The sequence below is a fragment of the Piliocolobus tephrosceles genome, chromosome 16 (assembly GCF_002776525.5).
Source record: "Piliocolobus tephrosceles isolate RC106 chromosome 16, ASM277652v3, whole genome shotgun sequence".
NCBI classification, from domain to species: Eukaryota; Metazoa; Chordata; class Mammalia; order Primates; family Cercopithecidae; genus Piliocolobus; species Piliocolobus tephrosceles.
In genome coordinates, this window is record NC_045449.1 from 68,640,591 (window position 1) to 68,656,098 (window position 15,508).

Genomic DNA, 15,508 nt, shown 5'->3' on the forward strand with positions numbered 1-15,508 from the left:
GCCTGTAATCCCAGCACTTTGGGAGGCCGAGACGGGCGGATCATGAGGTCAGGAGATCGAGACCATCCTGGCTAACATGGTGAAACCCCGTCTCTACTAAAAAATACAAAAAAAAAAACAAAAAACAAAAAACTAGCCGGGCGAGGTGGCGGGCGCCTGTAGTCCCAGCTACTCGGGAGGCTGAGGCAGGAGAATGGCATAAACCCGGGAGGCGGAGCTTGCAGTGAGCTGAGATCCGGCCACTGCACTCCAGCCTGGGCGACAGAGCGAGACTCCGTCTCAAAAAAAAAAAAAAAAAAAAAAAGGCAGAAATGTCAGGTCTCCTCTGCGTAGACTATGTAGACTTTTCCTACAGGATTTAAGCCACATCAAGTCAGCCTTTGCCTACTTTCTTACCTAGAAACTTCCCCGGTTATCTCATTTAATTCTCATTACAATCCTGATACTTGTAAATGAGAAAACGAAAGTCTCAAGCCAGTTAACAATTAATCTAAAATCAGCAATTAGGTGGTAGGCATAACAGGTCCTCTAAGGACAACCCTTTCTACCACCATACTTTTTTTTTCTAATACTTGCATTCCTCTATGATCTACTACCTTGCTTTAAACCATCTCTATTTCCCGATATTGCTCAGGAGGTCTGCTAACCATAGTAAATAGTGGGGATTTTAAAACTTTATGAAGTTAAAATCATTTTCCATGTTCAGATGCAAAAAGCTGTAAATTAACTTTGCAGCATAAAAGTTTTCCTTTTTTTTAGCGGCAAAGTCTCGCTCTGTCACTCAGGCTGGAGTGCAATGGCACAATCTCGGCTCACGGGAACCTCTGCCTCCCAGGTTCAATCAAGCCTCAAGCTGAGACTAAGATGCCTCAGCCTCCCAAGTAGCTGGGATTACAGGTGACCCCCACCACACCCAGCAAATTTTTGTATTTTTAGTAGAGAAGGGGTTTCACCATGTTGGCCAGGCTGGTCTCGAACTCCTGACTTCAGGTGATCCACCCCCCTGGGCCTCCCAAAGTGCTGGGATTACAGGCGTGAGCCACGCCCAGACCAAAATTTCCTTTTCTAATACCACTTTTGTGCTCAAAAGCTGAAGCACAGAAAAGTAAAGCCCTGCTGTTACACCCAGCCATTTGGACCAGCTGTTTTTGTGACTTACTAATGGACAAGCAGGAGCACTCCCTTGGAACCAGGGGTTTGAAACCTAAGAGGAAGTTGAAGAGAATCAGCATGTAACAATTCTTTACCACATCACAGTGAAATACACTGCCATAGCCCCTAGTGTTATTTGTTGCCATTTCAGCAGTCCTGGGGCCTCAGTAAGTGACGCGTACATAGCCTGTCAGACAACCAGCCCAACAAACCTCTCTAGGCTCACCTTTCCGTTTAAATAAAAAGTCCACTGCCAGTGAGGCCACCTCAGAAGAGAGGCTTAATTATCTCAACCACACACAGAGAAGACAACACACCCAGAACTGTGTAATTATTATTTTTAATGTCCAGAATGTGTAATACAAGGGCCAGAGCTTCCTCCTGGACTCAGTTTTATAAATTCTCGATTGGTTGGTGAGGCCAATAGGGATACTTTTTCTTGTCTAATTTGGTTTCTGGGAAAGCTTCGTTCAAGTCCTCAATGGTCATCTGATCAAATGGAATTAAGTTCTTTATCTTCTCCATCTGGAAAGGGGAAATGAGTTTAGATAATGTAGACAGAGATGGAAAGCAGAATATCCAAGGCAGGTTCCTGCCACCAGGTGGCCATGAAAGAAACTATAGGCAACGGTTACCCATCATCCTTACCTGTTTCTCATATTCTACAATCCTGGCCTTTGAGAGAGACACCCACTCAGCACAAGATTTCACCTTTAAGAAGAAAGAAATTCAGTTCTGAAACCAGGCTGCATTCTACCCTGGCAGCTGCTAAAGTAGGAGTCGTCCCAATCCACTCCTGCTGTCCTATTGCTCTATGGAGAATCCGTGGTTACCCTGACCTCATGGGGGCGCTCACTCTGAGAGGCAAACCACAGCTTTTACTAACACACAAAGAAGCCCATACTGGAAAACCAGCTTAGGATGGCAGCACCCGGCTGCTTCTGCAAGTTCCTCATCCGGAAGACCTACAGAATGCCTGTTTTCACAGGGCTCAGCCACTGAATGGTCAGGACACGCCACCTGAGCACCTAGCCAGACTTCTCTTTGCTGGAGTCACTGAGTTCCAAAGTTTGGCCTTCAGTGCTTTCAAGCAAATAATTAGGTACTTGAACACTACTTGGATAATTTTTCTAATTCCAACTCCTTGTTTTTAACAGCTTTTTTGAGGTATATCTGAAATATGAGAAAATGCACATATTTAAAGAACACTATTTGATAAGTTTTGGTATTTGTATCCACCTGTGAAACCACCAGTCCCCTCTCAACCATCCCCAGGCAGCCACCGTAGACTAACTACATTTTCTAGAGTCTTATAAAGATGGAATCATATGCTATACTCTTCTTTTTCTTGTTGGCTTTTCACTCAGCATAATTATTTTGAAATTTGTCCATGCTGTTGCATTTATTGACAAGCCATTCCTTTATATGGTTGTTAACTCTTTAATTTTCCATTTAATTCACTCTTCCTTAACCTAGCTGTAATAGAGAGTCAGGATCGAGAGAATTCTAGAATAAGCAAGAGCCTCAACTACTTACATCTTCTTTTTCTTCGGCATCCACTTGGGCAGTATATTTATCCTCTGGCACAGGAATCTTCAGGGCATTAAACTACAAATACAAGGACAGTGAGTTGTCGCCAATACACCCAGGAGCCCAAAGGGCTGGAAGCTACTAATCCAGGTCAGAAACAGCAGGTCAAAACTCCTGTGCTGATCAGAAAGCCCTCTGGCTCCCAGATTAAGGCTACACTGTACTGCTGAATGAACAGAGCCTAAATTCCTGTGCCTATTTACAGTTCAATCGACCACAAGGCCTTTGGCCATAGGCATCCTTCCTAAGCTTCCTTAGGGATCTGGCTATCACGCTGCATATGTAGTTATCCCTGTTCCTGCTCCCCACCCACAGGCATGTTACAAGCTCAGTGCTTTAGAGGTATGAAGTCCCACCTTCTTCTCAAAGTCATCCACCAAGCCAGCCTTGGCCACATTGGCCTTGTAGTAAGCCCAGTCGATAGCTGGTGGATTCTCAGGTAAAGCAGCCAACCTGCCCATAAGGAAAGGCAAAAGTTAGCATTGTTCATAAGCAGTAGAAAATTCACATGGTAATTTTCCTATCCCTTCTTCCTATGGCCTGGAGGGTCACCACACTTTCCTCTCCTAGGATCATGAAAATGCCAGGATTTCTTTATATGTTGTCAGAAAGGCATCAATAATTCATATGTAATTCCTTAATACTGTTTTGTTTCTAGATTCAGTGGCAAGTATGGGGTTCCCTCTCAGAAACATACTGACCTGGAGGTGAGGGTCTCATTCCAGGACTTCAAGGAACTAGCAATGGCCTTTTGGTTCTGGGGTATGATCTCCGCAAAAGCTACCCAGTCAATGGTTTTTAGAGCAAGTTTTCGCCCAGCCATCTTGGGATCCTCAAAAATAAGTCAGATAAAAACAAGGCTTTTTTATGAGGTGAATTTTCAGTTGGGAAAAATGATAAATAACAAAATAAGACCTCTTAGAGAGAATCCTTTAAATCTTAGAAACATGCAAGTCTTCACAAGAATCACTTGAACCCAGGAGGCAGAGGTTGCAGTGAGTTGAGATCACATCACTGCACTCCAGCCTGGGAGACACAGCAAGACTCCATCTCAAAAAACAAAAAAACAGTGTTAACTTTTCAAATTCAAGGTAATTCAAGGTGTGCGGTCAGGCATGGTGGCTCACACCTGTAATCCCAGCACTTTGGGAGGCCAAGACAGTTGGATCACCTGAGGTCAGGCGTTCAAGACCACCATGGCCAACATGGCAAAACACCATCTCTACTAAAAATACAATTAGCCAGCTGTGGTGGCCCACGCCTGTAATCCCAGCTACTCTGGAGGCTGAGGCACAAGAATCACTTGAACCCAGGAGGCAGAGGTTGTCGTGAGCTGAATCGCACCAGTGCACCCCACCCTGGACGACAGAGCAAGACTCCGTCTCAAAAAGAAAAGAAAAAGACAGTGTGACTTTTCAAATTCAAAGTGTGCAAACTTTGAAATACATTCTCTTAGAAATCTTAGAATACATATCTTAGAAATACATATGTTAGAAATACATATCTTAGAAATACATTCTCTCCCAACTCCTATTTAGCCTTATAAGTCCAGCTCTCTAGGCTGGGCGCAGTGGCTCACGTCTGTAACCCTAGCACTTTGGGAGGTTGAGGCGGGCGGATCACTTGAGGTCAGGAGTTCAAGACCAGCCTGATCAATATGGTGAAACCCTGTCTCTACTAAAAATAGAAAAATTAGCCAGGAGTGATGGCATGCACCTGTAGTCCCAGGTACTCAGGAGGCTGAGACAGGACAATCGCTTGAACCTGGGCAGCGGAGGCTGCAGTGAGCTGAGATAGCACCATTGCACTCCAGCCTGGAAGACAGAGTGAGACTCTGTCTCAAAAAAAAAAAAAGGCCCAGCTCTCTTTATCGCCTCCATGTACCTCTGGGAATACTACTAAAAATAACACTCAGGTTGCATAAAAGTTAGTAGGACATTTCCACCCAGATTGTTTTATTCACTGATTCTCCAGTAGACAGAAACTGACACATACCTAAGTTTCAACAAGCCTTACATAGAGCACTCCTAGGCTACAATTTACTTATGTGTAAAATGGGCATTATCAGTCCTGCTTGCCCAAGGGCTGTTAAAAGTATCACATGAAATTGTGCACATCAACTTGCTCCACAGTTTTACACAAACTTAAAGGGGCTCTCTATCCCCTTCCAACTAGATTGGTAATACACCTGTACGTTCTTGAATTCAGGTCGGATTATACCCTAGCAGCACCAGCACACGTTCTGCACTTTTTTTGGGGGGGATGGAGTTTCACTCTGTCCCCCAGGCTGGAGTGCAGTGGCATCATCTCGGCTCAATGCAACCTCCACCTCCCAGGCTCAAGCAATTCTCCTGCCTCAGCCTCCCGAGTAGCTGGGATTATAGGCACCCATCATCACACTCAGCTAATTTTTGTATTTTTAGTAGAGATAGGGTTTCTCCATGTTGGCCAGGCCGGTCTGAAACTCCTGACCTCAGGTGATCCACCCGCCTAAGCCTTGTAAAGTGCTGGGATTACAAAAGCATGAGCCACCGCGCCCAGGCCTGCATTTTAAGAGGTATTCAATACATGTGAAAATGTGAGAAAAATATGGAAAATGACTACAGCCACTTAAAAAAAAAAAGAAAAAAGGCAGAATATAGGAAAATAGTCCTCCTTAAGATCAGGGTCAGATATTAAAAGACTACAAAGTCAAAGATCTCTATAAGCTTGGAGTGGAATACAAGGGAGGCTGAAGCAATCTTAGGATCTTCAAGAAAGTTGTCAAACACCTGTCCCGTCTTTCCTTTCTTTCTTTCTTTCTTTTTTTTTTTTTTTTTTGAGACGGAGTCTCGCTCTGTCGCCCAGGCTGGAGTGCAGTGGCCGGGATCTCTGCTCACTGCAAGCTCTGCCTCCGGGGTTTAGGCCATTCTCCTGCCTCAGCCTCCCAAGTAGCTGGGACTACAGGCGCCCGCCACCTCACCCGGCTAGTTTTTTGTATTTTTTTTTAGTAGAGACGGGGTTTCACCGTGTTAGCCAGGATGGTCTCGATCTCCTGACCTCGTGATCCGCCCGTCTCGGCCTCCCAAAGTGCTGGGATTACAGGCTTGAGCCACCGCGCCCAGCCTCCTTTCTTTCTTTCTCAGGACAACTTGTTTCCTGTTGTGGAGGGGAGGTGTTAAGGCAATTGGTATGTGACTTTAAAGTTACTAGGGAATCAAGCACCCTTACAGACTTTCCTAAGTACCGGTAGAAAGGTAGAAAGGAGAAGCCACAAATAATATATATATATATATTTTTTTGTGAGACGGAGTCTCGCACTGTCCCCTGGGCTGGGGTGCAGTGGTGTGGTCTTGGCTCTCTGCAACCTCCGCCTCCCAGGTTCCAGCGATTCTCCTGCCTCAGCCTCCAGAGTAGCTGGGATTACAGGCGCCTTCCACCAGGCCCAGCTAATTTTTTTGTATTTTTAGTGGTGGGGGGGGGGGGGTTCACCATGTTGGCCTGGCTGGTCTCGAACTCCTGACCTCGCGATTCGCCCGCCTTGGCCTCAAAGTGCTGGGATTACAGGCGTGAGCCACCGCGCCGGGAGAAATTTTTTTTTAATTCTTAAAAATCTATTGCTTGGCTGGGCGCGGTGGCTCAAGCCTGTAATCCCAGCACTTTGGGAGGCCGAGACGGGCGGATCACGAGGTCAGGAAATCGAGACCATCCTGGCTAATACGGTAAAACCCCGTCTCTACTAAAAAATACAAAAAACTAGCAAGGCGAGGTGGCGGCGCCTGTAGTCCCAGCTACTCGGGAGGCTGAGGCAGGAGAATGGCGTGAACCCGGGAGGTGGAGCTTGCAGTGAGCAGAGATCCCGGCCACAGCACTCCAGCCTGGGCGGCAGAGCGAGACTCCGTCTCAAAAAAATAAAAAAAAAAAAAAAAAAAAAAAAAAAAATCTATTGCTTAATCCCCAGCGCCTAGAACAGCTCATGAGCATAGAAGGTGCTCAATAAATCTTTCTTGAATGAGTAACTGAACTCCGCACCTGAGGAGCCCTGAACGCTCTACACGTTCGAATCCTGGAAGCAGCCAGAGGGAGGGGAAGGGCGCAGCCCCCCAGCCAGCTGAGCGGCCCTCAGCAAGTGAACACTGTCTGCGTAACGTTTTCCCAGTCCCCCCACCAAACTATTTAAGTCTGCCGCGCTGGGAGCGGACTGCACGAGACACGGCTTGTGGCAGCGCCTAAATCAGCGGCGCCCAGGACACAGCCGGGCCCCCTTGACCCCGCGCGCCCAGGAGGGCTGAGGAAGGGATCGCAGGGCGAGGAGCGGCAGCTACACAAGGAACACGCTGCCAGCAGGGCAAGCCGAGGGCCCGGCGTTCTTGACGGGGGCGTGACAAGGGTCGGCGTGAAGTCTAGAGAGGGCAGAGCAGAGGAGCCCTCCGAGTATTGGATCTAACGCCCCGAGCCCCACTCACCTTCACCGACCCCGGCTGCCCACGGTCCACCGCAGCAAATAACGGAAGTGGGTCACCGGAAGATCTTTCCTCAGCCAACCCCAAAGCCAAGGGGGTGGGCCTTGCTTCGCAGACTAGCCAATAGAGATGAGGGCTGGTTCCGGAAGTCTAGCCCCGGGGGCGGGCACAGCGCCTCCGCCGCGCGGGTCCCCGGGCGCTGGTTGGGGACGCTCCCATCCCTCTCCCCTCTGCCCCACCCCCGCCGATGGGCCGGCCCGGCTCTCCCTGCCGAGAAATGGGCCGGCCCGGCTGCGCGCGGGCAGTAGCGGCGGCGGCGGCGGCAGCCCAAGATGGCGGAACTACAGCTGGACCCGGCGATGGCCGGGCTAGGAGGGGGCGGCGGGAGCGGTTTGGGCGACGGGGGTGGCCCAGTCCGCGGGCCCCCCAGTCCACGCCCGGCTGGCCCCACGTCCCGCGGGCACGGCCGCCCGGCTGCCGCCATCGCGCAGCCGCTGGAGCCGGGTCCCGGACCACCCGAGCGGGCAGGGGGCGGCGGCGCGGCCCGCTGGGTCAGGCTGAACGTGGGAGGCACCTACTTCGTGACCACCAGACAGACCTTAGGCCGCGAGCCCAAGTCATTCCTCTGCCGCCTCTGCTGCCAGGAGGACCCGGAGCTGGACTCAGACAAGGTGTGCCCCGCCCTCGGGCGCGCCCCCGGGCCTTCGGACCCCCTGGTTTCTCCTAGATCAGTCCCCAGAGTCCTGAGAAACGCTCCTCACAGGCAGGCCCCCTCAGGCCGGGCCCCCATCCTCCCCCTGCTTCCCACACTACCCGCAGGGGCCTCAGAGGGACCTCCCTCTCCCCTTCTCTCATGCTGAGGCATACTCCGACTTTCTCCCCGACCCCGCCCTTCGTTCTCCGAGACTCCTTCCCACACTGCGCCCACCCGCACCCACGAGAACGCACTCCACACCCCTTCTCCATATTCTCTACCCCTGACATCCCACTGAGATATGCATGAGTTTTCCCTGGCTCCTCTTCAGCCCCCCACTGCCGGTGCCAGTGCATCCAGAACTGGGTCAGGGTGAGCTCAGGCATCCTTGTAGCTTTCTCAGTCTCCCTCTCGGACCCCTCTGCCAAGTTGGGCTTCAACAGCTGCAGGAAGCGCTTCTTGTGATATCACACTGCTTTCCTATAGTCCTGGTCGCAGAACTTTTATCTGGTAACAGTCACTGGTTTAGGTCCATATTTAGATCAAATGCGTTTTTTGGAAAGACTTTACCGTTTGCCGCTGCAAATCTAGGCTAAGACAGAAGGAAAATGAAAATTTTCCCGGGAAAATTTTAGGCAGGATGCATGGCTGCTAACCAAAGGGTTGAGAGGTGACAAGACCCTTCAACCATTTCTAGTTTGAACTGTGTCAATTTATTTTTAACTTTACGTGTTCACCTTTAAGTTCGCTACTTAAAGCACTGACCATAACTCACACCATCTTATATGCCGTATAACACTCAGCTGGTCACCTCAAAACAGAGCTGGAGTTGCGTAAACATTTGTTTTCGTTTATTCCTCTCCTCTAAGAAATCTCAGATTGATGGAAACCTATCCTGCCCTAACTTTAAAGAGATTTCAAAACCTTTGCTTATAAAGGAATTATTTTTATCTACCCTATATCCTCCTTGTGGTAATAGAAGCCAGTTTCTTCTTGTTCCTTTTACTGTAAAGATGAGTAGGATTAAAGCTGCTCAGAGCCAAGTCCTGGCAGTACCAAGCTTCCTCTGGGCACAGAGCTGGGGTGTGTGAGATTACAGCTGGCAGTGCAGACTCCCACTGATGTTGGCCTTGAGCTCAGCAGCATTGCCAACTACACAGAGGTTTTCTTGGAATTAGGAATGCAGTTCAGAGGCAGTGGAAAAGTCAGAATGTCCATCTCAAGCAAATATTTCAGTTACTCAGCTATGGCATTTTCTCCCTTTCTTAATAACAAACACCCTACAGAAGAATGTTTGTCACTGTAATTATTGTCCAGCCAAAGATTTCGAATCCCAGCCAGTAAGTAAACACTTAAATGAGTATGACTGTTTGTCTGTAACACCCTACCTAAGATGATCTTAATGTACAAGACACATAAAGCTAGCTTTCTTACCAGTAGTTTGTGATAAGCAAATGTATAGCAAAACTTGCCATCACTAAAGTCTTTTTTAGCTGATGAAATGGATTCTTGTCTTGGGGCACTGACAAAGATGGTGAAACCCTGCCCTGCCTTTGTTTAAAATACTCAAAACTCCACAATGATACCCTTGTGTTTGGTTGGCAGGATGAGACAGGGGCATATCTGATTGACAGGGACCCCACCTACTTTGGTCCTATCCTAAACTACCTCCGCCATGGGAAACTCATCATTACTAAGGAGTTGGCAGAAGAAGGTAAGAGCACTGTGTGCATTGGGGATTTTCAAAATGCAAGTAGAATCTTTAAAATTGTTTTACAGATTTAAATTTTGTTTGAGATTTTCATCAAACTCATGTGTAGGTATAGTTCCAAGTTTATGAAACTGAGCAGAAACTACCAGTCTTGTCTGAGGGAGTCATGATTAAGGAAGCCTCCTTAGGCTTTGTTCAGCTTCCTGGGTGAGAAGGAAGATAGGTAGCTCAGCTTTGCAGATAACTTCAGGAGTTCTTCCCAAATCTCCAGAATTGTCATGATCCTTTTTTTTTCTTTTTTCTTTTTTTTTGAGATGGAGTCTCGCTCTGTCGAGGCTGGAATGCAGTGGTGCAATCTCGGCTCACTGCAACCTCCGCCTCCCGGCTCATGGCCATTCTCCCGCCTCAGCCTCCCAAGTAGCTGGGACTACAAGTGCCCACCACCATGCCCAGCTAGTTTTTATATTTTTAGTAGAGGCAGGGTTTCACCGTGTTAGCCAGGATGGTCTCTATCTCCTGAGCTTGTGATCCGCCCACCTCGGCCTCCCAAAGTGCTGGGATTTCAGGCGTGAGCCACCGCGCCCGGCCATCACGATCCTTTTTTTACATTTATTTGTGTGCAGTGAGTGTCTGTAGTCTGAAGAAGCAAGACATCTCTGACATTCAGTTATTTATAGTTTTAATTTTGGTTTGAACTCGCAGTAGTACAAAAATAATAAAGGCTTGGCCTCATTTATTTTAAGACTCTGGCCTCATGCTACCCTGTAAATGTTTGCAACTGACCTAATTCATTCTCTAGTTCATTGTCAGGTGTATCATCACTTGCCTCATCTTTTTGGTTTGTAGGGCATTGGGACTGTAAGTGGGGCTAGTCCACTTTCTACAAGGCTTGGCGTGGTCCCACTAAAGGCATTTGGTTGTAAAGGGGACTGTCCCTAAATCCAGGGCACCCTGATCTGGGAGCTTTGGCTCTGAGTAAGAAAGCTTGTAATGGTTGCACTAGTTAATGAAGTGACTACAAAACAACTCTGTTTCAGCCAGTAGAAAGAGGAATTGCTCTCTCTTTTTTTAAATGTCCCCTTTTAAACAATATTTCAAATACATACAAAACTAGTGGGAATAAGGCCGGGCGCGGTGGCTCAAGCCTGTAATCCCAGCACTTTGGGAGGCCGAGACGGGTGGATCACGAGGTCAGGAGATCGAGACCATCCTGGCTAACACGGTGAAACCCCGTCTCTACTAAAAATACAAAAACTAGCCGGGCGAGGTGGCGGGCGCCTGTAGTCCCAGCTACTCGGGAGGCTGAAGCAGGAGAATGGCGTAAACCCGGGAGGCGGAGCTTGCAGTGAGCCGAGATCCGGCCACTGCACTCCAGTCCGGGCGACAGAGCCAGACTCCGCCTCAAAAAAAAAAAAAAAAAAAAAAAAAAAAAAAAACAACTAGTGGGAATAGTACAGCGAATTCCATGCATCCACTATCCAGCTTCAACAATTATCAACTCACGGGTAGTCTTATTTCTTTTTCTAATTTTTGTGGGTGCATAGTAGGTGTATATATTTATGGGGTATGGGGTACATGAGATTTTTCTTTTTTTTTTTTTTTTGAGACGGAGTCTCGCTCTGTCACTCAGGCTGAAGTGCACTGGTGCAATCTTGGCTCACTGCAGGTTCCGCCTCCCGGGTTCACGCCATTCTCCTGCCTCAGCCTCCCGAGTAGCTGGGACTACAGGCGGCCGCCACCTTGCCCGGCTAGTTTTTTGTATTTTTTTGTTTTTTTAGTAGAGACGGGGTTTCACCGTGTTAGCCAGGATGGTCTCGATCTTTTGACCTCATGATCCGCCTGTCTTGGCCTCCCAAAGTGCTGGGATTACAGGCTTGAGCTACCTTGCCCGGCCAATTTTTTGTATTTTTTAGTAGAGACGGGATTTCACCGTGTTAGCCAGGATGGTCTCAAACTCCTGACCTCGTGATCCACCCGCCTTGGCCTCCCAAAGTGCTGGGATTACAGGTGTGAGTCACTGCACCTGGCCTTTTTTTTTTTTCTTCCAGACGGAGTCTCCCTCTGTTGCCCAGGCAGGAGCGCAGTGGCACAATCTCAGCTCACTGCAACGTCTACCTCCTGAGTTCAAGTGATTTTCCTGCCTCAGCCTCCCGAGTAGCTGGGATTACAGGTGCACACCACCATGCCTGGCTAATTTTTTTATTTTTAATAGAGACGGGGTTTCACCATGTTGGTCAGGCTGGTCTCAAACTCCTGACCTCGTGATCCACCCACCTTGCCCTCCCAAAGTGCTAGGATTACAGATGTGAGCCACTGCACTCAACCGGTTTTTTTTTTTAATCATATTTGCATTGTCCTTCATTCTCTCTGACCCCTTACCTATCCCCATCCTCTTGCCTCTCCCACCACAGTTCTTATTTCTGAACTATTTGAGAATAGATTGCAGATTTCACCCCTTAATATTTGTATATATTTCCCAGGAGCAAGGATATTCTCTTATGTAACCACAGACAGTACAGTTATCAAACTCAGGAATTTTAATATTGATGCTTTTCTCTACAGCTTATATTGCAGTTTTGTCAATTATCCTAATCATGGCCTTTATAGCAAATTTGTTCCTATAGGATCACACATCTCATAGTTGTCCTAAGGTCTTTGAGTTCATTTAGCATGCAAGTCTTTCAGTTGTTGCCTTTTATATTGTTTAAATGATTAGCATCCTATTAATTTTGGCCCACATAAATTTGTACGTGCACTTCCACCCCCCACCCCCAGTCCTTTTGAGGGCAAACTGGACAAAAATATCAACTTCAGGAGGTGTCAATGTGACTAGTTCCAGGAACTAGGTGACATATGGGAAAAGTGTCCTACAGCTAATGGGCAGGTGCCAGGTAGGGAAAGGAGGGTTGAAATGGAGTGAGCAGAACATACCCTGGCGTTTGATTAATTTATGTTGGAGAAAAGGTCATGGGTTTACCAAAAATAGCAAAGAGATATTTCCTAGCAGAAGGAGAGAGATTAGATTTGCATTTAAATAATGCAGTTTTTAGGCCGGGATCTGTGGCTCATGCCTGTAATCCCAACACTTAGAAGGCCAAGGTGGTCAGGTCACTTGAGGTCAGGAGTTCGAGACCAGCCTGGCCAACATGGCAAAACCCCGTTTCTCCTAAAAATAAAAAAATTGGCCAGGCACGGTGGCTCATGCCTGTAATCCCAGCACTTTGGGAGGCCGAGGCAGATGGATCACCTGAGGTCAGGAGTTCAAGACCAGCCTGGCCAACATGATGAAATCCTATCTCTACTAAAAATACAAAAAATTAGCCTGACGTGGTGGCAGGTGCCTGTAATCCCAGCTACTCGGGAGGCTGAGGCAGGAGAATCGCTTGACCCCAGCAGATGGAGGTTGCAGTGAGCCAAGATCATGCCATTGCACTCCAACCTGGGCAACGAGAGTGAAACTCTGTCTCTGGCGGGGGGGAAAAAAATACAAACATTAGCCGGGCGTGGTGGTGCATGCCTGTAGTCCCAGCTACTCGGGAGACTGAGGCAAGAGAACTGTTTGAACCCAGGAGATGGAGGTTGCTATGAGCCAAGACGCACCACTGAACTCCAGCCTGGGCGACAGAGTAATACTCCATCTCAAAAAATAAATAAATAGAAAAATAAGCAGTTTTTAGCAAGCATGTAACCTTCAGCCTCTCCTTGGTGTTTTTCTGGCAAACTCTCGCACCTATCTGACTGCAGTTTGGTCCTTGTTCCAGGTGTGCTGGAGGAAGCGGAGTTTTACAACATCGCGTCACTTGTGCGGCTGGTTAAGGAAAGGATACGGGACAATGAGAACAGAACGTCACAAGTAATGTGTTTGGAACTGTTAAGGAGGGATGTCTCAAGTGGGCCTCTGTTGGTCGGTCTGTGATTTGAAAAGGATGCCTTTCCCCTTAGAGCTGGAGGTCTGTGTGGAACACCGTTTGCAGCGCAGGGAATGCACGCTCAGCAATACTGCACAGGAGAAAACAAGAAGAAACCACAAAGAAAACAGAATAGGCTTATGTCCCAATAGAATGAGAAGATTGTTGCTGCTCACCCATGGCAGGAGGAGGCGCCCAGGGCACTTTAGATCCAAAACCTGTTCTCTCAGCCCGAGTATGTCTCCCTTCTAAAGACCATAGAGGTCTTGATTCCACCTGTTAGCTGCTTTTTTTTTTTTTTTGAGACGGAGTCTCACTTTGTCTCCCAGGCTGGAGTGCAGTGGTGCGATCTCGGCTCACTGCAACTTCCACCTCCCAGGTTCAAGCAATTCTCCTGCCTCAGCCTTTCGTGTAGCTGAGATTACAGACGCCGGCCACCATGTGCGGCCAATTTTTGTATTTTTTTTTTTTTTTTTTTAGTAGAGACGGGATTTCACCATGTTGGTTGGGCTGATCTGGAACTCCTGACCTCAGGTGATCCGCCTGGGATTACAGGCTTGAGCCACCGTGCCCGGCTTGGCCGCCCTTTATGGATATGAGCCTTTAGCATGTGATTGAGTCACATACAGCTCCTGTGAGCCACTTGAAACCAGTCTCATGGGGTAGGCTTTAGCAGTTGCTTGTGAACCATGGTGTTTTGTTTTGTTTTGTTTTGTTTTGTTTTGTTTTGTTTTGTTTTGTTTTGTTTGAGACGGAGTCTCACTCTGTCCACCGGGGGGCAGTCTTGGCTCACTGCAAGCTCCGCCTCCTGGGTTCACACCATTCTGCTTCAGCCTCCTGAGTAGCTGGGACTACAGGCTCCTGCCACCATGCCGGGGGTCATTTTTTTGCGTTTTTAGTAGAGACAGGGTTTCACCGTGTTAGGATGGTGTTGATCTCCTGACCTCATGATACACCCACCTCGGCCTCTTGAAGTGCTGGGATTACAGGAGTGAGCCACTGCGCCCAGCCTGAACCATGCTTCTAAGAACATGATATCAAGCTGCTCTTTTTTTTGTTTGTTTTTTGTTTTGAGACGGAGTCTCGCTCTGTGGCCCAGGCTGGAGTGCAGTGGCCGGATCTCAGCTCACTGCAAGCTCCGCCTCCCAGGTTCACGCCATTCTCCTGCCTCAGCCTTCCGAGTAGCTGGGACTACAGGCACCTGCCACGTCGCCCGGCTAGTTTTTTGTATTTTTTTTTAGTAGAGACGGGGTTTCACCGTGTTAGCCAGGATGGTCTCGATCTCCTGACCTCGTGATCCACCCGTTTCGGCCTCCCAAAGTGTTGGGATTACAGGCTTGAGCCACTGTGCCCGGCCCCCAAGCTGCTCTTTATGATGGTGGGTAGGGGGGGACAAGATCTCACCTTCGTTGCTCAGGTTGGAGTACAGTGATCAAAGCTCACTACAGCCTTGACTTCCCAGGCTCAGGTAATATTCCTACCTCAGCCTCCCGAGTAGCTGGGACTATAGGTGCAAGCCACCACACCTGGCTATTTTTTTTTTATGTTTTGGGTAGAAACAAGCCTTGTTGGCCAGGCTGGTCTCAAACTCCTGAACTCAAGCAATCAGCCCACCTCATCCTCCCAAAGTTCTGGAATTACAGGTGTGAGCTACTGCACCTGGCCTTGATTCTCATATTAACTCAGATATAGTAACAAGAGTGAAAGGGAATTTGCCCACCTAGTTAGAAGAAAGAAAGATGTTAGGGCACATCTATTTCACATCCTGCCATTCGTCATATGTTTGTCATGTGTTTGAATGGCCATAATAGCTTCTATTTGACCCTTGGGATCTTGTAAGTAATTGAAAGTCCTTGCCCTCAAGAAGCTTGAAGTTGGCCGGGCACGGTGGCTCACACCTGTAATCCCAACACTTTGGGAGGCCAGGATGGGCGGATCACGAGGTCAGAAGATCGAGACCATCCTGGCTAACACAGTGAAACCCTGTCTCTACTAAAAATACAAAAAAATT

The 15,508-nt window shown here is 48.2% G+C and overlaps 2 protein-coding genes across 3 annotated transcripts in view; one reads left to right on the top strand and one right to left on the bottom strand.

Annotated features, from left to right (window-relative positions):
- Positions 1-1,474: 1,474 nt before the first annotated feature.
- Positions 1,475-7,518, bottom strand: ATP5PD (ATP synthase peripheral stalk subunit d). 2 transcript variants are annotated; one of them, XM_023211859.1, is made up of 6 exons: positions 7,188-7,518; positions 3,444-3,574; positions 3,099-3,195; positions 2,689-2,760; positions 1,801-1,863; positions 1,475-1,677 (listed from the first exon to the last, which is right to left on the bottom strand). In XM_023211859.1, the coding sequence occupies exons 2-6, from the start codon at positions 3,563-3,565 to the stop codon at positions 1,546-1,548; spliced, it is 486 nt and encodes a 161-aa protein (XP_023067627.1). In that variant the 5' UTR covers positions 3,566-3,574; positions 7,188-7,518; the 3' UTR covers positions 1,475-1,545. The 2 variants fall into 2 exon arrangements, with proteins under 2 accessions (XP_023067627.1, XP_023067629.1); XM_023211861.2 differs by having other exon boundaries at positions 3,444-3,565; positions 7,188-7,225.
- The window catches only part of KCTD2 (potassium channel tetramerization domain containing 2), a 20,063-nt gene continuing 11,925 nt past the window's right edge, over positions 7,371-15,508 (top strand). Inside the window, exons 1-3 of the mRNA XM_023211858.3 lie at positions 7,371-7,855; positions 9,484-9,592; positions 13,351-13,442. Of these exons, the coding sequence (XP_023067626.1) occupies positions 7,517-7,855; positions 9,484-9,592; positions 13,351-13,442 (540 nt within the window). The 5' untranslated portion in view covers positions 7,371-7,516. The remainder of the gene's footprint in view (positions 7,856-9,483; positions 9,593-13,350; positions 13,443-15,508) is intronic.

Excerpts from the sequence above, each read along its gene's own strand:
- ATP5PD (XM_023211859.1), bottom strand. The coding sequence starts at position 3,565 with ATGGCTGGGCGAAAACTTGCTCTAAAAACCATTGACTGGGTAGCTTTT. Across the intron at positions 3,196-3,443 it reads AATGAGACCCTCACCTCCAG|GTTGGCTGCTTTACCTGAGA; the intron begins GTCAGTATGTTT and ends CCTTATGGGCAG. Across the intron at positions 1,678-1,800 it reads TTGTAGAATATGAGAAACAG|ATGGAGAAGATAAAGAACTT; the intron begins GTAAGGATGATG and ends TCCCCTTTCCAG.